Below are 25,585 nucleotides of genomic sequence, written 5' to 3'. Positions count from 1 at the left end.
TTTCCTCTGTAAAATTTTTTGGACCTTGTGAAACGATAAAATAAAATGTACAGTTGGGGTCTGATTCTTAGTAATCCAGTCCCTGGCATAAGACAGGAAAAGACTGGGTGCAAATACTTGGGATTCGTTAAGGTGTCTTAGTCCATCTTTATTCCCTGTAGTCTGCAACGTTGAGGAGTCTTTCCCACTAACAAGATAAATTTGAGCAAGCTCAGAGTTGCTCCATCATACTACCTGCCTCTCAAAGGCCTTTGGAAGTGGAAAGTTGTGGCCGAGTTACTTATCACTCAGAACATTCCTCTTCCCAAAACTTACAGCCATTTTTACAGGCCTCATCCATTAACAGATGGTGGAAACTGGAACTTTGCAAAGAATTACTGCTATCGTTTTTGAAAAAAATTAGCTTTCCTTGGCAGCTTCTGTGTTAGTGATAGTTTTGAAGGAAGTATTCTTACTTCATGAGATTCCTGTTGCAGAAAATATAAAGTACCTATGTGATGTAAGAATAAGCTACCCATTTTTAAGAAGGCTAACTGGGTCTCAGTAACAGTCAGCTTACAAGAACCCATTTTCAAAGGATTGAGAGAAATACTGTTTTAGTGGCCTGCAGGGAGAACAAATCTGTTGCTACTTAAGTTGACAGAATTAAGAAAAAACATAAAAATTAGTAATGCAATGATTTTGGAATTTATTCCAAGTCTGGCCTGTCCTAATAAGGTACTGTATCAAGGTACTGCTTATATCTTTTTTTTATTAATTTTTTTTCCTTCCTATAAAAATGTGCTGGATGTGCTATGCTGATTGAATTCCACTGTTTAATCTTGGTGAAAAACCTGGAGATAGAGAAGTCAAGAAAGAAAGATGAGAATTTATTCTAGCAAGTCAATTAAATGAAGGTTACCTGTGTTGAAAGCGAAGAGTGGTGTTGCCTAATTTGATTGCCTGTAGCAGTTACCTTTTTAACAACCCTGAGATCCATTGGACCACAGCACAGATCCAGAACAGGCAGCAGAATATTAACAGCTACAATGATTGTTACAACAATTATGAACTGATCATAGTTGTAGAAAGATTTCTACAAAAGGACATTGAAGTGTCTCACATCTTTAGATGAACAGGTACTGCAGTCTTGCTGCTGTGACTGCCAAAAGATCAGCTTCTTGTTCTCAAATAAGAACTGAACAGCTTCTTCCAGCAACTGTTCCAACAGTGATTCCAACAACGTATTTCATTTAGGTCACTGAAAACTCATCAAATGGTAACAATTTCTGGTCACTACTGACCTGGCCTGGATGCGAACTGGTGACCTAGAGATGAAAGGCTCTGTATCCTATTACCAACCCCTTGAGCTATCCAGTCCCCCTGGAAGGTTTTTTAAGAAAAGAAGAAAACAAAATTAAAACTTTTACAAGATGTTTTTTTGTTGTTGTTGTTTGTGTTTTTTTGTTGTTGTTCGATTGATTTTTGATTTATTTTTTTTTTCCCACCACTGTTGAGTCTTTGTCCTTTAATATATGTAACACAGAACTGGATTTTTACATGCTGGTCAGATGCTGGGCTGACTGTGAATTTCACCTTCGAAAGAAGCCTTTAATTTCTTTGGCGTATGCAGTTGGAAGTAATTTTGCTTTTTCATTGTGTTTTTTGTTTGTTTTTTTTTTTTTTTTTTTGCTTTACTTCCTTTATGTTTTCTTTGTGACTAACTGAAGTATATTGGGATATGGTCCGTATTATTCCACATAATATATATCCACAATAGCAACCATAAATACACACACATACCTGCACATGTAAGTTACAGCAAATGGACAGAAAAAAGAGAACCAATGAAAAGTGAACTGAATTATGAAGAGAGATCATTACATTTCTTAATTAGTTAAAAATCCAGCAAGTTGAAAATTGTCAGCCTCTTTTTCTTGGAAACTGTCTTTAGTAGGTTACTAGAAAGTTGGCTGCCAAAGCTCTTATTTATATTCTTCAAATCTGGAACAGATCAATGTATTGAAAGATACTTTTCTTTTGAGTCTATTTTCTATTAATCCTTCATAAATATACATATAGGGAGAGTAACAGTTTATCCCTGCTCTGGGAGTAGAATATAAGCTTTATTAGATACAGCCTTGCTGTAGCACAATATCCCAAACACATGAGTCTCATAGATATAAATGTTCTCACAGCAAAATGGCTTCAACAGATCCTGGCATCTATCTGAGCAGCCACAGGATTTCTAGGAACTTCTACATTCAACCTGGGTTTTCTGCAATCTGTAAACAAACCAGGAAAAGTTTTCAGTAGTACTTAACAATTTTATCCATAAAAATTGTAGCTTTTGTGGAGAAGTACTAAATTCTTTGACCATGGTGCAAATGAGAAGGGAGTTACACTCTTTAGGATGAAGAAGAAAATTATACGATTATGTCTGGAAAATTCATCCTACTAAAAATGATGAAGTACTTTAGTTACCTCCATTTTGGGAGTTACCAACATGTATTGTTATTGTTCCTCAAAGATTTGATGTGCCTGATCTCCTCTGAAGAAGCAATTTGAAGGCCATAATGATAACTGTCACGTGTGCACTATCTCACATAAGATTTACATAAACAAGTACAGAAAGTTAAACAGCTTTTACTTCATCAATACCTTTATGGATAAAATCAAATCTCTGTGCATGCCTGACATGTGGTCATAACAAGTGAAAGACATATTCCATTCATACTCAGCCCTTGATAGTTGGGAACGCCCAAGGAAACATTCAGGAAGTCCAAGGAAGAAGAACAAGGAATAGCCTTACATGCATGTGTCTAAAAGATAAATAATTTCTTTCTTTTAGGTGACTGTCTGTACAGTCACGCAGCTACAGACTTCCGAAAGGATTTTATACAAAAAGCCATTCACCTCTCAGCAGCACAAAGGTTGAAGAGACAGGTATTCAAAGGCACCAGCAAGAAGAGAGAGATGGTCGACAGTGTATGCAGTATAAGCACCCTCCAAGGAAAACAGGAAGATTAATTCCTGACTCAAATTAAACACTGAACCAGCTCTGAGCAGAATTTCAGAGTAAGATATGAGTACTGCTTTGTCCCAAACAAGCTTGATCTTAGAAGACCATGAATCTCTCCTGGCCAAAGTCCAGATGTACACAAATCTGGTGGAGAGAGAACTTGCAATGAAAGATAAAGATGTGAGCAAGCAGCCATTGGTTTAGATGTTTTTTCCACCAGAGAGGTAAGATAAACAGGCAGGTGTGCTGTAGATGGACAGGAATGGAAACTGAGGTGATTTATACAATCTGCGTGTAAAATGCTCTTATAGTGAAGGACTCTGAGGACATCCAACAAGGAACATTAGAAGATGCTGAAACTACACTGACTTGACCAGGAGGAGTCTATCAGTTGTTTTCTCTCTTGAATCATAAGAGAGTTGAACAAAGGGAGGAAAAGACCTAAGGAACACAGTAACTTTCCCAGTTTGGGGATCAAATAAGAATCCGAGAGAGACCATGAAGAAAGTCAACACCTCAATCAAAAAGATTAGCACTTCCTGATAGTCAGTGATAGTTAGAATAGGCAAGGAGTCATTGGAGCAAGGCTTTATTTTGAAAAGCTCAACTCCTTGCTCCCGGCATTCATGAACCAACAATTTAAAGTCAACTTGTGCATCAGGTGATTTATTTGAGTTATGGCAGCATAAGTGCACTACAGATCTGTGACAGGCTATCCAGCAGCTTGAAATCAATGTCTGGCTCTCCTTCACATACTTCTAACTGATAGCTTTTTCACTGTGTTTGGATCTCCTATCATATGCATGTTATGCATTTTCTAGTTTACCTATCATGGAGCATAAGCAGATGTTCCTATCAGACAAGTCAGAAATATGAAACCGAAACTTTTCTTTATGTAAGTAATGGTGTTTTCCAAAGACTAGTTCTTACATAAATAGATTGGTGCTCAGAAGATGGCATCTGATCAGAAAATTCACGATGCAAACCAAATTGAAAAGAGATTTGCATCCATTCTGTTCTTTTATGTCCATGTGATAGGAAGGAAGACCTTCAAATCAAAGTGGAAAACATGAATACAAAAGTAACCAAATTCAACCCAAGTTTTTTTTGCTAAACCACATCCAAAATAAAGATTGCACTTTTAATCCCTTTTGAAAGGTAATTAGAAATGCAAAGGTAAGTAGCATAGAGCAAAAAGTTGCCAGGAATTCTTTAAAGTACTTTCCACGTTAAATACTTGAATGGCTCCTTAGTTTCAAGGCATGACATTGATTCTATACTTTTACCTATGAAGAACTGGGAATTTCTTGCAGAGTATCTCTTAGGTATATCTTTACACTCTGGGGTACATAGTTTAGTTGATGTGTATGCAATGGCAGTTACTAATTCTTCACTGCCTAAGTTGTATACATGATCTAGAACTTTTAAAATGTGCTGTGTGATGTACAAAACTGCACTTGATTTCTAGATGAGAAGTACCTCAAGATGTGCAATTTCATCAAGTTACTTGTTTGCTTAATCAGGTAAAAAGAGGAAATGCATGGACCCGCAGGGCAATCAGTGATGATAGAATCTTAATCAACAAACAAAAAATCCACAGAAGCAAAACAAAAACCCTCAGCAAATACAATTATAATAAATTACAAGATCATCCAGCGGTGCAGTGATGAAATTTGGTAATATCCAAATTAGTTCAAATGTTAACAAAGGTGAAGGAGAGCTTAAACATTTAAATAATTCAGATAAAAAATGTGAACTACTTATGTAATTCTGTTGAGAAAGGTTCCATTTGATACCAGATGTTTGAGTTCATTTTTTATCACAATAGCATCTTCTGTAATCTCAAAGTACAAAAAATCTCTAACAAAACAGGCCTATTTCCTTCTTATAGGCAGAGATTTTTAACTGAGAAGGAGGTGGGATTGAACTTACAAAACAGTGAATGGTAGATGTCAAAATCAAATAAATATTTCTGTTGATGCTTTACCCCAAATAAATAGTTGTACATGTGCATACACATACAGTCACAAGGGAACATTTTATTCCCTCTAAATTCTACCATCTAAACATTAAACCTTGTACACATTCATTTAATCCTAAACAACACAGAACAAGATACAGAGCCAAAAGGACTGGCACTTGATTTGTAAAACAGGGATTTCACCTGAGTTTCTACTGATTCAAAATTCCCCAGAGCTTGAAAATTCAAAGGACTATTTTCTTCGTTATAAAACAGGACACCTGGGAGCAACCTGTTTTCATAAAATATAAAAATAATAAAACACTGAGTATTATTTTATCAATAGGCACTGTTGTGGTTTTTGTTTTTTGTTTTTTGTTTTTAAGATATAATATGCATGTAAGGTAAACATCTTGTACAAGTACTGCAGTATACACTCCCTTAAGAGTATTTACAGTCCCAGTCTGAAAGAAGGGAATGCTTAGTCTCTGCAATGTCATGATCAATATCTGCACTCCTGCTCTCCTTTTTTACATGCACTCTACAAAGTTTGCAGGCAAAATCTTAGTTCATCCTCAGCAGCAGAGTAAACATTTTGGACAAGCTGCAGAATACAGAGCTAAATAAAAAATTTTTGGGAATGCAAAGGTGAGCAGATTAGAACAGATACGTTGTGTAAGTAAACAACAGACACATAGTGTAAGTAAATAATAAAAAATTGTGAAGATGCTGCATATGCACGATGAGCACTATGAACTGGCTTTGGAGACAATAAAGGATGAAAATTAAATATTTCTGTGGGAAAAACTGTAATCTGCTTGACGTGCTCCAAATAATGATTGAAGGGAGGATCTATGCTGAATGTGAAAATGCAGATTCACTCAAATTATTCAAACCGGCATAGAATGAACACTGTGTTAAGGATTACAGGGTGAAGATTGTTAGAAGATTTTAAGAAATCTACCATTTAGAGCATCAACTGCAAGGAAAACTTTAGATTTAAATGAGAGTATGCAAAGAAAAGACAGGCAAATGAAAAGGATTGGGGAGAGACATGGAAAGACAATTCTTAGTCTTAACGAGCAAAGATGAAGTAAGAGACAAAAGATCTAAGATGAGAATAAACTCACTCCCTTATCAAGTTAATACAATGATTAATTCTTCTCCTTAATTAATGCTATATGAATTTAGCTGACCCCAAAGCATGGCTCTGATATGGATTTTTATCTTCAAAGAAAGGAAAATGCTTCCCCAAATATTTAATGCACAAACTATTTGTGTAACACTGTGCTGGAGAAATTTGCTTGTGGGTGGTGGATTTGTGCCCTGGAATTTCAGACCCAGTAGCAGGGTGGTTTGAGCTCCATTATCTTAGGAGGTCTCTCCTAATCTCATTCCAGACAGCTTTCCTAACAAAGTTTAACTTGGTTAAAGTAAGAACAGAAGCATATTTTATTCACTGCCTATTAAAACCAAACTACATTGTTTGATTTAATAAAATACATTTGTTCCCATAGCAGCTCTGAATCTGTTTCTCACAACAGATCAAGTATACAGTAAGAGACTTCTGAAGACATAACACAGAAAAAATTGTACACTCTAACATACTCTGTGATGAAACACAGTAGTTATCTGCCAAGCAACAAATGATACGGCTGCATTTCTCTGTCTGAGAAGAGTTGGTAAATGCTGTAAATACATACAAACACGAAATCAGAATAATTAGCTGATGTGAGAACAGTACTGGTGAAGTTCGCTAGATCTGGTGAAAATTATATTTTGCTTTTGTAATGGCATAAATCTAATGCCATTGCCCTTTATATTTCATTATTGTGACCCTAACAGTAAGGATTTTCTTTGAGAAAGAAGAAACACAAATCCAGTAAAAAATCACCTTGATTTCAATAATATAAGCAACTCCTTTAAAAATTCTCTTCTAAATGTGGTATTATAGTCTAAGGAAAATCGTCATATACTAGGATATGTCCCATATGTTTTTTGAGTATCTATATACAAAGCCTTCTTACATTCGATTCTCTAAAATTTTCAGCTATGTTTTGGGAGATGCTGCACTTGTTATAGACTGTCCTTAAGACTCAAAGGTAGTGAATAAGATCATAATCTTAAAAAACGGCAGCACTCAAGAAATCTCTCATGCTGCATAATCTTTAGATTAACAAAATATAACCCTCTACACTTACAGAAAATATGCAGGAGGTAGAGAATATACTTTCTCAAGATTAAATATATAATTATTATCTGTAAGATGTTAAATTCACTGTAAATGCTGTTTGTGTTGTTTTATCCTTTCCACCAAAGCTAGAAAAACCCTGCAGACATGACAATCTCCTACTGTTGGTGCTTGCAAGGGTTGTACCAAAGACCAAGGGTTTTTGTAAGGATATGACAGTAAATGAAGTAACTTTTTGTTTTACTGACATGTCTCCTGAAGAATATTTCTAAACTCCATAGTACAATTATTAACACAATTCTTGACATTCTATGAAAATTATAGAAGTTACTTTCCAACACAGACCACTCTGTCCTACAATAGAGCCTGAATTCAGATCCAATGATTTTATAAAGATTCTATATAAAACAGAAATCTATAGCATGTTTTTAGTTGTGAACCTATAATGACAGACACTCGATGCTGTTTTATAACTCAATTGTATAAGTAACTTTAGTTCCTACTAATAAGTTTGGACTATTCTTGGAAATGCCTCATTATCTCTTTCATGGTAAGGGAGTCTGAGGTATAGCTATTGAATTTTAGAAGATATTTCAGACACCAAATACTTTAATTTAGTTTTACATGTTATGAAATTGGACTGGAAATTTGAAATACAGTAAATGTTTAAAGCAATCAGCCAGAAATATGCATAAGGCATGCAAAACTGAAAGTGCAAGTGGTTTTCAGATTGTTTGCTGCCTTCTACTATTTCTCTAATAAATAAATCAAGCACGGCATGACATGCTTTATTTTGTGAAACTGGACACAAATGCATGCTTTATTGTTACTTAATTCTCTAACTCAGCAAAGCAATGTGTACTCAGTATTCTACATTGACAAGTAGCATACCAATTCAGTACTAGCGCAAAAGCATTATATTGCAAATACTAAAAAGCTAAACAAAAAGCAATGGGTATATTCAAATCTCAGGTTGCAGATAATTCTACTTAGCATGTGTATTACTTGAGATAAGAATATAAACCCTATGACAAAAATTTAAATTAAATTAAAGCAATTCTTTACTTTGCCTTCCAGCGTCTGGTTGGAGTTGGTTTTGAGACTCACTATAGAAATATTAAAATTTCTTAGACTGTAGATTACTAGTAGATACATTTTAAATACCCTTAATATGGCTAAATTCATTTATGTGCTCAAAGCAAGCACAGGCTACGAACCATTTGCAACTGTCTCATCACCAATGACTCATAGATTTTATTTCCACTTTGTCAGTGGAAATTATCTATCTCAGTTTTGAAATTATGCTGTTTCATAAGTGAGTTGTAACTGCAAAATATAACATGATTTAAAGAGTGAAGTATGTTTTGATATTTCTGCATTAAAAAAAAAGCTATTAGTGTTTAGTGGCTCTGTAAAATGCTGCATTTTTATTGTTCATCAGAAAGATAATCAAATATGAACCTAAAGTAGCCTAGCTTGTTTAACAATTTGTTTTCCAAAATTATACATAGTGGCCTATGTACAGGGGCTTCCATTGAATACAATTGATCTCTTCTTTTCAAGGCAAATTTTACATCATTTTGAACTCAGGGGAAAATAATACATGCTGAATAAAAAAAACTCAGCTTGTTTGTTAGTATAAGTCTGTGTAATATAGAAAAGCAAGGAAGGCTAAATTATTTTTACTTCCTGTTGGCAAATACAAAATCTCTTTTAATGGGTTTTTATGAAATGAACTCAGTTTCTGAGAAGGCTGTAAGTTGATATGGGTATATTCCTATAATGAGCTGGTCAATTGTTATTTGAATCTTTTTACTGTTCGTGAGTCATTCATAAAGTAATGCTAATATCTGTCAGTAGGCAGGTGCTCTGCACGCTTGCCAACCACTTTGAAAAAAACATTTTCAGAAGAGCATATAACTACCAGTAAAGAGAAAGATTATGCATTTGGCTGGTCGCATTTGCTAAGTGACTAGTATGAGGTACTTCATTGATCATCATAAATATTGGAAGATATGGCTCTAACAGTTACTGCTTTTTCAGTCTTGTCTGTGATTCCTATACAGTAAGTTGCTCTTGAATTTTTCATCTTGTGTATCTGAAATACTACCATGTGATTGGGTCTCTGGTATAGTTTCATACTTTTACAGTGAGAAATAAAAGAATGCAATATATAGATTTTGAATAATAAGTACTTTTCTTTGAGCATGAATATCATATATGTTCTAAGTAGGAAACGTACTGTGGCAGTCACGTAAGGATACAGAAAAGAAATGAATAAAAGATTTTACAATAATTTTCAACATTGTATTTACAATAATGATTGTTTTTCTTCCAGTGTTATCTATTTTCCTGTATAACTTCTAAACTAGTCTCCCAGTCCTCCTGCAGCTGACCAGAATGTTATCAAAAAAATTAAAGCTGAGAGTAATTTCCCAACATTTGCCTGCAAAAAAAAACACATTTGTCTGAATGTTCATGAACAGTAAGTATGAAGAAAGACAAAGAGAAAATTGCTAAATCAAACATTCATTCTAAACTTTACTGTCAACTCACACATTCTGTAGAATTTGACCAGCTCTTACCCTGATGAATTGTCAATTCACAAACTGCCAAAAGCAAAACTGAAAAATGAAACTGAAATCTGTTAATCTAGCAGTCAATGGTTAGCAATATTTCTTCTGATGATTATTGAAGTAGAAATATGTGGCCTGATGAATACAATTTAAGAATTCTGAGAGTCTCAGTTTAACTTCATTATTCTTCGGTTTATATCTAAATGCTGTTCAAACAGTGCATTCTAGGCTATTTCACTATTTTGTAATTGAAATGAAATTCATTAGCACGCTGGTTCCTCCCATGTTTCCATGAAGTAGCAAAATGCATTCTCTTAAAACATATTTCAATGACATGCATATAGAGTTAGTTTGTATTCAGTGGCTTTTAGGAACAGAAGGCATAAACAGATGAAAAAAAAATAAAATTAAATGCTTTCTTGAGTGAGATGTATAGTAAGCAGGGCCTCTAAGTTACTTAGAATAAGTATGACTAAATCTTATACACGTTGTACTGAATAGAGGTTTGTTGAAGCAAGAAAAACACCGAATTTACAAAAAAGAATAGAGAAATAAACTAATTTTAGAAGCTTTTATCTTTAAAGTCAGCCAAACTCAGAAATAAATTTAAATCACTATCTGATATGCGTACATCTCGGGTATGATCTAGTAAAATCCAGTGTTGTTAGGCCAAACTTGGTTTATCAAATATGAAGAAAAATTAAGGATTTCAACTGGTAACAGAAAATAGCTTAACAAACTAACACTGAATTAGATCCTCGTATAAATAGAGAAACACACTTATTTAGTTCATTATTAAGAGTCTGCTGAGAGAGTTCATAGTTGGTAATTTTAAAGCCTTAAATGGAGAACTCCTGAGATTGGCTAGAAAGTAAAGTAACCTTAATGAACATAACTTCTATGTGATACTGCATATGGATTTAGGTGAATTGATGAGGCTTTTTGCTTATCTGTTAGTAAAAGATATGCAATAGATAAAAAGGTGCAGCCTTTCTGCATGGACTTATCATTCCTTATTCTGCATGCATGGATTCTTTTTATGCATGCATAGTTTCAGATTCTTTCATTTTTTCTTACCCTCATGCCTTCAAATCGTGACAAGGCTCTTAGAGGTCTCAAAGCTCTTAGTGTCCTAAGGGACTTAATGGCACCAAGTTCAGAGTAACCCAATGCATTTGCTGTTAAGCTAACCAAAGAGACCTATATGAAAACAGGAAAGTGAAAATTATTATATTGTACATACTACTTTACATACCATAGATGTGAGACAAACTTCTTTAGAAGAATCTAATTTTGGACCACCTTCTTCAGGAATACGAAATCTTTTAAATAAAAAAAAGAGGATTAATGAGAAAGAAGATAAGGATAAGTAAACAGTCAAACAAAAATGCCATAAGGTAACAGTATCTGGAAACACTAATAATTAGGAATTTCATATTTTAACAGTGATTTGAGGGGGAAAAAAAGTTTTTTTTTTCCCCCCTGTTTTACAGTGCTGCTGGGATTAGTAATTATAGTTGATAATACTCCTTTGATTGCTCACAGCTGGAAGGGAAATGATTGAAGCCTGTTTTGAGTTAGCAGATAGGTCACAGAGTAACACTTTCACTGAAAACCGGTAGATTGATTTTTCTGTATTCAGTTAGACTAACGCTTTTGCCTGAAGACCAACTTTATGTACTTTATAGACTGACATTAACCTGGAATATGCTGTTTCTTAAAATACATTACAGAAATTACAGTTCCACAGACAGCAGGAACTACTGAAGTTACACCTTCATCTGCCTGTATGTATTCTACATCCCTGCATTTCCTCAGTGTGTTATGGTGTATCCTCTACATTCACAATGGTTCATGACAAAATAATACTTTCAGTTTTCATCCCATTTCCCCTGAATGATCCTTCATTATCCTGTTCACATTCCTATACTAGTTACTTGAAAAAAATAATGGTCTAATATACTTTTTAATTATTAAAAACAAAAAAAACCAAAACAAAACACAAAAAACCCACAAAAACACCCACCCACAAAGCAACATAGAAAGAAAAGCCTATAACAGTGCTCTTCATTAATCATATTTAGAAGCAAGTATTAGATGTGAAATCTTGAACTTTTCTATACTTGCCAATCCTCATCTTTACTAACCTGCAAAATTAGGATCTTCTGGAATCTGGTTTTTTGTTTTTTGTTTTTTGGGTTTTTTTCTCCAGTACCTTCATTATGCTATTGAAAACTTAATTTTTCAAGCTGTTATAATCCAATGCCAAATTAAAGAAAATACCTATATCATTCTTAATTCACTCAAAGCAGGAGAAAATGCATCTTAATTTTAAATTTCAATTTGCTGAATATTTCATTTTCCTGTAAGTTTTACCAGGAACAGTTTACCAAGTTATTCTTTTGTTAGCTGGATTTTATTTTCATTAATTCTGTGGCATAAGAAAGTAGTAGTGTAAGTGTAAAACATAGAACTATGAAAAACATAGAACTATGGATTTTTTTTTTCCATCTACCTTACTTTTTAAACTGAGAAGTAAACTACTTGGTATAAACATAAATATTATAGTTGTAGAGAAAGTAATGGAAAAAAAAATATGTAAAAATCACCTAGGAAACACACTACATACATCAACAATCAGGAAGTCCAGCCAGCACCAGGCATTAGTAAAATATGTTTGATAGCCATAGGCCACCCACTTCAGCAGCATTTCCAGAATGAAGATGTAAGTGAAGACTTTGTCAGCATATTCCAGCATGGTCTTGATAGTTTTGCGCTGTTCTATATATATATCTTCAAAAGCCTGTAAGAAAAATATCCAAAGCTATTTGTTTTAGGTTTAACAACAACATATAGCTTAGGTTTTAACAACAAGAAGGAACAAAAAAAAAAAAAAGGAAGCAAGCTTTTTTCAAGAACAGGTGTAGGAGTATCACTTTTATTTCAAGGTTTCTTTTCTAGTAATTCAGTATGTAGTTCCTCTATAGAAAAATATTTTCCAGCTTACAGGAAGGAGAAACAACAGCTTCTCTGGTCAGATATTTTATTTATTGCTGCTGTTCAGTTATTCTACTCGAACTGTTTTCAGTTCTCAAAAACAGCTTTGATTCTAGAAAGGGATGGGAGTGAGCAGAATTCTACTGAGAAAATCTGGTTTATATGTAGGGAGATCAATTTTCAAAACCCAGGGCCACAGCTGTAAAATTTTCAGGACAATGACAAAGCAGTTGATCTTATGCTGCTAAGACCTGCTAGTTTTTGAAAATGTTAAGTGATAAATCATAAAATAAGTTATTCTTTTCTTAAAACAACCAACCAAACAAACTGCATTGATTGCTATTTATTAGATACATAAAACTTCTTATGATCCTTGCAATGTTATTTATGTTTTCTGTGTTTTTCAATTTTAGATATTTGAGAGATGTTGCTCAAACATATAACATCTGCTTTTTAGTAACTGTTTCTGTCATCTTATAATTTTTGCCATTCATTGCTTTTAAAACTTAATTATACTACTAATTCTTATAAAAGTTGTTGGTTTTATTGGAATGAAAGAACCGGAATGATCTGACAGCTCACAGGTATCTGGGTATTCATTGATACTAAAATTCATTATTACCCTGCCAGATTTTGAAACCCTTCTGTCAATTCAAATGATTTATGTTTGTCTATCAGTTAGTATCTGTGTGTCAGTGCTTTTGGATACCTAGGTCAGACACATATGTTACTTCCAGGAGCATGAGATGCTAACACTTTGGGAACTGATCTCAAAACACAATGATGGACCTTCATAGGTTTCCTGTCTGTAATTTTCTTTTGTTTAAATCTTTGTTGCTTTTGTTTTCTTCAATCAGTATCATCAACCACAATTCAATAGTGGGTTTTAAAACAAACTAAAATGTATCGATCCTTTGGAAACATGAAATTACATGTTCTTTCTAACACAGAGTACTAAGTTAAAAAAATATTTTCTGAAAAAGTTACAACACTTCCAAGTTTTACTCACCAGAGCTCCACTGCTGAGGAGAATCATAAAGACAATGAAAGTCTCAAACCAGTTATGTTCAACAATTCTGAAGCATGTTTTTCTAAGGTTCCACCACTGCTTTCCTCTCCCTTCTTCTACACTTACTTGACAGCACTTGAACCTCCGTACACAGCCTTGCAAAAGCATATGTGTTAAGAAAAAGAAAGATCTTGTTGAATTCCATAACCGTTGGTTATGTATACTTAGTGACAACACTACATTTCCAGATGCTGTGCTATTTAGTGAAAAGTCAGTGCATTTTCATATAGTTGATCTTTTTCTCCTACAAAGCAATAAAATCTAATATTGAGAAAACTGAAATTTACAATTCAAAGAATGGATGAGAAAAATTATTTCTCATTTATCAAGAATAAAAAAGAGAAAAATGCATGCAAGATGAAGCCAAATTATAAAATATAAAGTAAGAGATAAAAATATACTAATTCAAATTTAAGATAAGCCTATGTGGTAATTCTTGGGCAAATGCTTTATTGTACTTTCATGTGAGATACTAAATTCAATATCCATATGGTGAATTATGGTCTAAAAGTATTACTGCTTCTAATCATAGCTTAAAAAATGACAAAAAAAAAAAAAAGTAAATAATTAAACACAAATATTAATAACTAGTTTTATAAATTAATTATTCTATATTTCATAAATAAGTTTAGTTTTGTTTTGTCTCTGACACCTTCAGTGAAGCAGGCCTCTGGCTCCATGGATTCCTCAGGTTCAGCTTCTGGTTGCTCTTCTGCAGGAAGTCCAATATCAACTGTGCTGCCTTCAGATGAACTGGATGCATTTAGTTTCTGTAAACAAAAAAGAATCACAAATTTCCATTAAATATTTTTAGGCAAATATTACTATTTTTCAGAAGGATTAAATAGTTCTTTTGTTCTGGTACTCAATGCAAGTTAACTGCTGACAAACTAAAGGGAAAATTGTACAGTTTTTAAATTTTCCTCTGTACTGTTTCAATGGTAAATAAGGTTTAAATAAAAATAGGTTTAAACCACAAAATATGAATAATGGTTCTAAGCCTGCAAAGATTTTTGATCACAACTAACCATTAGTGGTAAAGATCTCAATCTGGACAGAATACAACTTAAATATATATGCAGCAATCTGTTAAGTCTACAGAAAAGCAGGTAACAGCTCAAATATAACTATATAAATGAGGGGGCAGCTGAAAGAAATAAGGGGGGAAAAAAAATAAGCATAGAAGGCTGTACTTAGAGGTGGAGGACAATCTTTATCAAGAAAATGGGTTGATATATCCAGTTTTAAGTTCAGTCATTAATTTTCATGAGAAATAGTTTATAGAGGTTTTGTTTTTAAATTCCATTTTCACCTGAATATTGCCTTTTTGATATTTTAGCAGAAATACTATTTTCTTCTAGCAATCAAATACGGCTCATCTTTTGCAGTATATTTTGCCATTCAAAATTATTATGAAGATACTTTTCATAACTTTCAAAAAACTTTTTCATTTGGAAAAAATATTTACTTTTCATTTTAATTCACCATTCTTTTTCATGTACTTTGGACACTAAAATTAAGTTCTTTAAAATCAACCATGTTAATTAACAGTTTCTCTAAAATACAGTTCTCAACAACACATAGGTTATAAGCAGTTCTGATTGATTAGCTTGGTCCCTCATTTCTTTGCATTCTATCTCCTGTAGGAACCGTGGTAATTTTTATCCCTTTCTCACACTCCTGCTCATCAAGAATTAAACCTTCCTTTATATGCTTATGTTTGCCCATGTATAAAGATGTCTCGAAGTAACAAATGAATACACTGGGTTAGGCTGAGTGAAGAAAAACATTCAGAGGGGATCACAGAGAAATGCACAAAGTATCTAAATACCTCTTTGCTCTCTTCCAGGTCTGATTCACTGCTGAACTCCTCTGTATTTAAATTTTCAAAGTCAGATTCACCCACAGCAATGGGCACTGTCACAGTCAGGCTTGGGTTGTTTATAAATGACATATAATCACTTTCATCAATAATGTATTTCTCCACACTGCTGCCTGTGCCGATGCCACTAGTTGTTCCGTTCACATCTTTAATGTAATCCTTGCTTAATTCTGCAGTATGGTTGGAAATACAACTGTTCTTGTTGTTCAAATCTTCAAGTGGTTTGATTTCATCTAAAGCTTTTTGTTTTTTAACGAAAGCTTTTTGGATGAATTCACGCACTTTTCTTTTCACGTAGTCTATGCCCTTCTGCATTCTTGCTACAGCAATTTGGAGATTGTTCATTTCATTATCATCATCTGACACAGCAAGGTTGTCAGCACTAAATGAGCTCAACAGCAAGGCCAAAAATAAGTTCAGTACCTGCAGAAAGTTGAAATAAGAACAATCAAAAATTTATGTCCATAAAAACTTGCACTTTGTTTGAAAAGTCCTATTAGTAACAATGAAGGCTGAAAAGCACCCTCAAAACTTTCTCCATGAAAAATGAAGGGTTTTTGTTTGTTTTGATTGCATCTTATTCATTATTCAGAAATATTTCAACTGATGAATATCTGTGAATACATCTTAACATCCAGATGGCGTATAAATATTTTGGTGGAAAAAACATCTTGTTTTGTCTTTGTTATCATCTGAGATAACAAACTTGCTATTCAGCATCATAAAATTGTTTAATTTATTCCTTCACACAGCAGAAACTAGATTTAGATGACTAATCATATGTGATAAATAATAAAAAATTACAGCAAATGATTTATTAAGAACCCATAAACTAAAATTATTTGGAGAACAAATATTTAGAAACAGCCAAAAGACAAATTAAGAATGTGACTAAGAGCTCACTCTAACATCAGATCTTAGCTTTTTGATATCACAAGGTGCAGAATACTTTGCTCTCTATCCAAAAAATCTCTTACACTTTAAGCACTGCTTGAAACCACCAGCCTAAGTGCTTTATTGAAGCAGAGCCAGAACACTTAGTTCTCTTCAGAATTGAACCCATTCTGTTGTTGACGAGTATTTTGTTAATGTTTTGATTACGTACCACTAGGTTTCCAATCACCATGACCATCATGAAGACAGTAAGGCACATTGCCTGGCCAGCAACCTCCATGCAGTCCCACATCGTTTCTATCCATTCTCCACACAACACTCGAAATACGATCAAAAAAGAGTGAAAAAAATCTTGCATATGCCATCGTGGAAGTACACAATCACTTGCAATTTTGCAGACACATTCCTTATAGTTTTTCCCAAACAGCTGCATCCCAACAACAGCAAAAATGAACACAATGATGGCCAAAACAAGGGTCAAATTTCCCAGAGCCCCCACTGAGTTGCCAATAATCTTAATCAGCATATTTAGAGTTGGCCAAGATTTTGCTAATTTGAAGACTCGTAACTGGAAGAAAAGAGAAAACAGTGTTAGAACAAGCAGCAGTAAAAATACAAAGTTAATTATGGATATTACTGAAAACAAAAATGCCTCCAGTATGACTGTTGAAAGTTTATACTCTTTTCTACATGCATGATGTTCAAAAGGTCAGTTTTAAAATTTTGTTAAGTTAGAGTTTGATAGCTTCAAAATATAGTTTTTACCCAAAGCCCAAGAAACTACTAGTCAAATAGAATTTAAAATTTAGGGTCCAACTCTTAAAATAAATGGGGCTACTTTTCTGCAGTTGCTTGCACAATGGATCTTCTCCTGTGATATTAATCAGAGTACAATGCATCTATCTAAAGAGTCTGTGCACAGATTTTTAAAGTGTGGACTTATAATAAACAGATTGGAAATAGGCTAAGACACCTGTTGCTATCTGTTCTACTAGATCTCTACTTATTTGCACTGAACATAGTAATGTATCACATTTGGATTCATATGGATTTGTACTACTGAAAGAGACTTAATGATCGGTATCATAGCAAATAATGAAAAGGGGGAAAAAAAAGTAATGAAGCCTCATTGAATGGTCAGTGCAATTGCCGTATATTTACCAATCTGAATGATCGAAGAACTGATAGTCCCTCCACATTTGCAAGACCAAGCTCCATTAAACTAAGGCTCACAATAAATCCATCAAAGATATTCCAGCCTTCTTGGAAATAATAATAAGGATCCATAGCAATTATCTTGAGAAACATCTCTGCTGTGAAGATCCCAGTGAAGACCTGAATTCAGAGTGCAAATGATTACTTTTTTTACAATACTGCAGGTTTAGCTGTTGTCTAGGCTACCTATCTGAAATTAGCCTCATCCAAAACAGATACTTATAAATAGTTCACTGTAGTGATATATTATGACCACCTTACCTTAACAAAGGTCATACAAACCAAGTAATTTTTTTTTCTCAATTAATTACGTTCTACACAGAAGAAGAAACTGTGTAAACTTCTGTTTTATAACATTTGTAATCCAATTTCAACTACATCAGGATATGGACCTTCTCATGTACTGTACAAACAATATCCTTAATTTGATTTTCACGACATAAACCAGAATGCTTTCCAAGAAATTACATGGCATAACATAATTTTTGTTACACTAATTACATTATACAGCATTATGAATGAGGCCAAGTCTAAGACTCCTGATGAGTAGCTCCTTTGCTTATACAGCCTATAATAATCCCATTCAGTTCAATAGAGATAACATTTATAACAACTGGGGATGAACAGAGATACAACAATTCGCAGAAGCTGAGGAAACTTCTATGTGGGTGTTGCCAGTAAGCTCAGTGAAGCCAACTGACTCAATCATTTTAATGTCAGGACTGAAATAGCATTTAAAAGTGCATTTGAAACATGATATTTCTGGTAATAATTTCCTATTGTGGAATTCAATCTTCTGAATGAAGCAGGAAAAATATTTAGGGAGCCACCAAGGTACTGAGCCTGAGTAGGCTTGGGAGAAAGCAGCTGTGATTCTGAGTATTAGAAGAATTTCTTATAGGATAGGAAAGTATTAAAGCCATCATTAAAGGCTGGTTGAGCTCTGCACTGTGCTGCTTATTTGTCTTTCCTTTCGATTTTTGCTGACTCAGTTTTCAAGCTGAACAGACAACTGCAACAGCTAAAGAGAAATAACTGGGATAACCAGAAAAGCTTTCTGAAGCCTTCTGCATTGGAGAAGGGGCTTAAATCAAGGACCTTAAGACTGGAAAAGGATAGTGCTTACAACCACATCCCTCACACTCTCTTTGTAGTCTGATTTTCACCAAGATCTATATGATAGATTGACAAACACGACTATAAATTGCTATAATGCAAGACAAACTGCTATCGTGCATCATATTCAGAGCTTCCTCTACTATAAGCGTATGAAATTTAGTTAGGAATTTGTCTATTAATTTTCCTTTCCAAACTCTGTAGTTATTTATTTGATCTAAGATATTTTTTTCTCTTCATTACAAAACAAGGATTTTTTAAAAATCACATTATAAGGAATCGATTCCTAAAATAAGAGATGAAGTAGGACTGCAGCCACAGATACTTCTGTGTGATCAAACCCGTCAGTTCAAAAGCATCATAGCTACAGAAAATTAACTACTGAACTCTTTAATAATTTATCTTTTTGAAGTAGAAGGGAGAAAATATAGTTGGCAACATGATAAAAAAGGTAATTACTAATTACCTAATTCCAAAAAATATAAAGACTGTAAGAACAAAATTACAGTGGGATATTTCTCATGTTTAAAATAAACAGGATAACCCACATATCCACATAAAAATTCATGCAATGAAGAAAATTTTAGAAATGCCTTTAAATGGCTCTTCTAGTAATTGTAAACCTTTACTCAGGAAACAGAGCAAAAGATGAAAGCAATTAAGAACACATTCATAATTTACACATTTGTATTGTATTGATTGAAAAAGAAACACATTTATTCCCATGGTTTCTTTTTCATGGAAGTAATGCATTTCCTGGTTTAGTGGCTAGATAAATCAACTTCTATTTAATGTGGACTTTACTTAATGTAGCAGTAGTGCCATTTTTTTATTATTATTTTTTTTTAATATTTAATTTGGTTTTTGCAGAACACAGGAAAATGCTGATTTTACAGAATTCTAAGTTATGTGGCCCAGACTTGACAGTGAAATTTCCAAAAATGTTATGATAGAGTCCTATCAGGAGGAAAATTAATGGCCAGTAAATCTGCTTTCTAAAGAGGTACAAACAAACAGACAAACTTCCTTTAAAAACATAAACACAAAAAAAAGCAACAGACTTACAAGGTTTCCTACTGAAAGGACACCACTAAACTGTTCTGTCATTGGATAGTGCTCCATGGCCATGAACAGAGTGTTTAGAACAATGCAGATAGTAATAGCCAAGTCAACAAATGGATCCATCACAACTAAATTGACAATATGTTTTACTTTTAACCAGTGAGGACTGCAGTCCCAAATCAAGCAAGTGTTAGCAAATTTATACCAGCATGGTGGGCATTTCTGTCTTGATTCCTCAAGTTCTGTGGGAAAGCAGAATTCATAAGGAGGTGATTGCTCTAACATTCTCAACGCTTGATGAGTTATACCAGTCAAGTTATCCATCTACAATGGCATATCCTTTATAATTTTTAAAAGGGCTTCTTTAGTAAAGTCTTAAAAAGTAGCTGTCAAATGTATTTAACTTTGTTCAAAGCTTATTCATCTGGAACAACTTTGTATTTCAGTCACTATTGAGATCAGTTTCAATTTATGTATTACATGTATTTGTATTATGTATTCCATTGTTCCTTGATTAAATGTCAGACTGTTCCTCAATATTGTGTGAATATTTTTACTTCAAATCTGTATTATTTACATAAAATTTTTCAACATAATATTCATTTCTAGTACTAAAAAACATTTTTATCACATACAGTTGAGCTTTTAAAGAGTAACTGAATAATAGAACTGCTAAAAATATGTATACGTAGTTATATATTTGAAAAATGATCCATTATCTTTTTGTGTACAGTGAAGTGTTTTGTTTTTTTAATAATATGCATAAGTGTCCCCTCAGTTACTGCCATCAAACACAACTTTGTAGTCCCAACAAGCACAAAGTAGACAGTAGTAAAACAATGAACTAGAAATGCTTACTTATGTAATGACCTCAACGAATATAGGCCTCTGAGTGTATTGATAAGTATTTGTTGGTTTGCTGGACAGTATCTACTAAGATATTTTAAATCAGTTTTTAAGTTTCAAATCAAATTTTCAGGAAAAATATGACATTAAGCTATGTACAACACACACCTTCCACAGTGTTTGTAAGGATGCTAGCAATGCTCATTGCTCTCTCTCTTAAAGCTGGATCTTCCAGATAGTCCATAGAAACATGGAAAGAGCCTGATATTCTCTTCCTCATTTCTGTCTCTGTAGTGGTGCCCTACACAGGGAACAGTAATTGGTGAGACCACACTTGAACAATAAACAAATACTACATAGATCCCTGTTATTAATATGCATATATACGTGCTTCGTGCACTTCAAGTTTTATCCTGTCAGACTTTTCTTACTTTTTAATATCTTTAAGATATCTTTAAAATGATAATAGGCAACAGTTATCTAACTGTTCAAGATTTAGTGAGAGTTATTCACTTAACTATTGCATTTCTCTTTTCCAATCTTAGAAGAATTATTTAAAGAAATGAAAAAGGACTGAATTAAAAAAATTGTACTTTTTTTGCAAACTGCTTTTTCCCTGCTCTTTCTGACAGAATTCAATTTCCTATGATGTAATGGGGTATTTTTTTTTATACTAGACAAATGGTAGCAAGTAAGAAAAGTATGACTTCCTCATGCTTCCTCATGCTAGCATGTTTCTAATTAACGTGAGTAGACAATTTTGAACTAAGTAAGAATTTTCTTTCAGTGATCTCCTCTCTTACCTGCATATACATACACAGTGACAGCAATATGTGCTGCAAATACATTCACACAGACATTTATAATTTGTATTTTTGGTAGTATGTGCAGAAATGCAATCTTCCAATTAACTACATGTTTATGCTATAGAATTCCACCAGCAAAGAATGGAAATATATAGAGAAATGAGAAACAAATGCTAATAAAGAACTGACTCCTTCCTTAAATTTTTAGTGAATCTGATATAGAATAACATATTATCAAAATTAACCAATAATGCTAATTTTGATATAGTGGTAATAGCAGTGTCATACTGATTGCAGACATATGATAAAATTTTTGTACACTGCTTTCAATTGTATAGTAACTTTGATTATGTGGACCATAACCAGACAGACATTCATAGCATAATGAATGCATGGCCTGGTAATAAGCTATAGTGCTTTTTGTGGATGTATAGGTAAGTTAATATTTTACTATGTGGAAACTGCAAGTTGCATTTGTTAGTTATGAGAGTATTAGTAAGTTCTTATGTTGCAAACCTATTTTATCTGTTTAATTTATTAAAGATTTTACAAGATGCAGGAGCATTCACAGCTTGACCAACCAGGAAGCATTGCCAAGGATTCCATTCTGTAGGTAACACTGGCTGGTGCAGTAAGAAAAGGCCACGATGCCTAAGCTGTTTAAAACTTTCTTACATTGTCATCAGTAGCTGGTTTATCTATTATCACCTCTGGCAGAAGCTGTCCAACAGGCGATGTAGGAACAGATGGTCCACCAACCAGGGAAACCACCCCATTGCAATCCACAGTGCTATGCATCTTCCCATTCACTGGAAACACTGCCAGCATCCTGGATGACCTACTGGCCTGACTAATGTTACTGTTGCGCCGTTCACCATGTCTGTGCGGAACAAAGAGAGAATCTCTTCTGCTATCATTGTCTTCAAAAGTGCTGTGCTCATCATCAGCAAAGTCATTTTCAGATCCTATATCCTTTGCTCGACCTCTGAAGCTGAAAAGACTTGTTCTGCTGTTGCGCCTTGGGGAAAACAGGGAGCCACGAATGCTCAGCAAAGACTGTAGACAAACAAAATTTGTAATTATTAACTAAAAACTTCAAATTTAGTATTGCCTTTAGTGTCACATAGCTTTTTCAGTTATTTTTCTTACATACACTTTTACCAGAAGTTAATGCTACTGTGAATATTTTGTCTGCTCTCCACATTTTACAAGAAGAAATACCTCTGCTCACAGATTCTTAAAACAAAACCAGTTTTGAGCACTGTTTGCTCCCAGCTGGGTGGTAGCACAATATCCATCAAGCAAAAATGGATTATAAACATGCATGTTTTTACATATATCCAGCACCCTTCACACATTGAACCAACCTTGAAGCAGGAGGAAAATTAAGGCTATCATAATGGAAAAACACCATAACATTTCAATATGAATAGATAACATGTAATCACTCTAAAAAAACTTCATCAGCTGAAGAATATTTTTAATATAATTTCTGAACAATGTTTTTACAAGAACGGGTATATGAGGTTAAGTTTCACTCTGATGTTTTGCCATTTTTTTTTTTTTTTTTTTTTTTTTTTTTACAAGACAGCCTAGCACCTACAGCACTTTCTGTCAGGCACAAACTACAATAAGAAAACAATGAAAATCTCGGTTTCTTTTCTTTAAGCAGTAGGTTCACATTACTGTACTAGGAAGACTAAACTTGTTTTGTAACAGCCTGCAATGCTTAATATATATGCTTTTACTAAAAATAACGATATGCAATACCTGATGTGGAGAAGAGTATTTCTTTTCATACGTCAGTCTATTGCCTTCAATAGATAACCGGAAACCTTTTCTTCTAATGCTATCTTCTGATTCAGACTTGTGAAATTCGTCTTCATCTTTTTCCTCTCCTCCAGACTGTTCTTTCTGTTTTCTTTTTTTCCTTCTATTTCTCCTCTCTTTGGCACTTTTGGAGCTCAATTTGGAAGCCTCTGAGGAACTTTCTGAAAGCCCACCTGCCCCTCCTGCAGCACTGGGCTCCCTGGACTCTGCGGATGCTGTTACTGCTGCTGCTGCCACCGCTGCTGCCTGTCACATCAGAATGAATTCATGTCACTCAGCAAACCATGACGTCAAAACTATTAAATTTTACTTGTACAGAATTTTTAGTGCTTCTCACCTCCAAAGTCTTAATACTTACAAACCATACTGATGACTAATGGAAAACATAGTGAACAATATATTCCTGCTTCTGAACAATCTTGATTATACCTCAGTTGTTCTTAGTACAATGCAGAAGACAAAATCTCTGAGCTAACTCCAATACTGAAAGTCCAGCATGGTGACTTTTATCACCAAATTCAAAAAACGGGGATTTGAGTATCACTAGAAAAACGCCTCTTATGCATTTCTGCATTATTAAGCCATAAATTATACCTGAGCTGCTTCTTGCTGCTTCTTTAGCTGTTCCAGCATTTGTTGAAATTCTGCCTCTTTCTGCTCTGCTTCTTCCATGGTTGCTTGGTTCTGCTCTTCATAGGCCATGGCAACCACAGCCAGGATCAAGTTGATCAGGTAGAAAGAGCCCAGAAAAATCACCAGAACAAAAAATATCATGTATGTTTTCCCAGCAGCACGTAGTGTCTGGAAATAAGAATGCATTCATAAGCAAGAATTGGTAAAGAAAGTTCTGTTTCTCATACTTTGAAAAGTAAGACAATGTAACTGATTTTAGACCTCCTGCATTACAGGAAAACAATATGTTTAGTCTATTACCCAAAACAAAATTCTCACCAACTGATAAAGATTTTCCCAGAAGTCTTGGGTCATCAAACGAAACAGGGACAAGAAAGCCCAGCTGAAAGTGTCAAAACTTGTGTAGCCATAGTTGGGGTTTCTACCAGCTTTCACACACGTGTAACCTTCTGGGCACTGCCTGCAAAAACAAACTAGGTGTTATTTTATATACTTATTTTAGTGTTATCAATTGGAACATCCAGAAGATCATGGTTTAAAAGTGTATTTCTCTTTGGTTAATCAGACTAGAAACACTAGAAGTTGTGATTTTTAATTGAGAATTTTTAAAGGACACTAAAAAAATATGCAGGAAAGGCACAAATAAAAAAACTACTATGAAAAGCTTAATCTAAACTTCTAAAACATAATTCAAATAATTTCTTTGATTATTAATGCTGTAACTAATGTAAATGTGAAAACTACTGTCTGCTCCTGAATGTGATAGTACTACTACATGCAGCAGGAACTGGAACATAGCGGGATTTTTCTTGCTGTGCCATCTGTTGCTTCTTATACCCAGCAGTAACTACTTTAATTGCTAATTACCGATTCATCCATGCAAATACTAAGTTCATTAACCAGTTCACTGAGCTCAATGGTGTACAGCGATGCCAGTGAGATCAGGAACTCAAATCCAAATCCCAGTATCCTAATATCACTTCTTATCTGATAAAACAAGAATGTAGTCACTCAAAATATACAATGTATATCTTAAGATGGATCTAATTTATACACTGTGAAAAAATCTCACAAAAGTTGGTCTTACCCAGCATCAGAACTGTTTCCACAAAGGAGAGCATCATTTTGCCCTTCCAGAAAATAAAAATGACCTGTTTAGGAAAGAATTTCAAAAAAATTAATATAATTCTGAATATTAATGTGTGAGTTTGTTGTTGTTGTTGGTTTGTTGTTTTTAACTACAGCTCTCTGAAACAAATAGCCCAAACCTTTAAGTAAGAAGATGATTTCAGATACATTTTTAAACAAGTATTAGCATTTTTTTTTCAGCAGGGATGTAACTCTGGAGTAAATGCCACCATGAATTGCATTAACAACCATCACTCAGCTTACTGTTAAAATGCCAAAATATACTAAAAATCCCAAAGAACACTGCTGAATGTAAATGAATTGTACCATTCTTCTTTCAGACTGACCACTGAATTAAATAAAAACTTATGACATTATA

The 25,585-nt window shown here is 34.0% G+C and overlaps 1 protein-coding gene across 1 annotated transcript in view; it reads right to left on the bottom strand.

The window, feature by feature from the left end:
* LOC107316752 (sodium channel protein type 1 subunit alpha) overlaps positions 1 to 25,585 on the bottom strand; it is a 76,949-nt gene that overhangs the window by 13,052 nt on the left and 38,312 nt on the right. Inside the window, exons 9-22 of the mRNA XM_015868609.2 lie at positions 25,166 to 25,229; positions 24,397 to 24,538; positions 24,040 to 24,246; positions 23,386 to 23,691; positions 22,291 to 22,671; positions 20,978 to 21,110; positions 19,967 to 20,205; positions 17,732 to 17,905; positions 16,782 to 17,138; positions 15,626 to 16,099; positions 14,447 to 14,564; positions 13,735 to 13,889; positions 12,358 to 12,531; positions 10,806 to 10,928 (exon numbers count right to left, since the gene is read on the bottom strand). Of these exons, the coding sequence (XP_015724095.1) occupies positions 10,806 to 10,928; positions 12,358 to 12,531; positions 13,735 to 13,889; positions 14,447 to 14,564; positions 15,626 to 16,099; positions 16,782 to 17,138; positions 17,732 to 17,905; positions 19,967 to 20,205; positions 20,978 to 21,110; positions 22,291 to 22,671; positions 23,386 to 23,691; positions 24,040 to 24,246; positions 24,397 to 24,538; positions 25,166 to 25,229 (3,047 nt within the window). The remainder of the gene's footprint in view (positions 1 to 10,805; positions 10,929 to 12,357; positions 12,532 to 13,734; positions 13,890 to 14,446; positions 14,565 to 15,625; positions 16,100 to 16,781; positions 17,139 to 17,731; positions 17,906 to 19,966; positions 20,206 to 20,977; positions 21,111 to 22,290; positions 22,672 to 23,385; positions 23,692 to 24,039; positions 24,247 to 24,396; positions 24,539 to 25,165; positions 25,230 to 25,585) is intronic.

Source organism: Coturnix japonica, chromosome 7 (genome assembly GCF_001577835.2).
Source record: "Coturnix japonica isolate 7356 chromosome 7, Coturnix japonica 2.1, whole genome shotgun sequence".
NCBI classification, from domain to species: Eukaryota; Metazoa; Chordata; class Aves; order Galliformes; family Phasianidae; genus Coturnix; species Coturnix japonica.
This window is presented reverse-complemented; position numbering and strand designations above follow the sequence as displayed.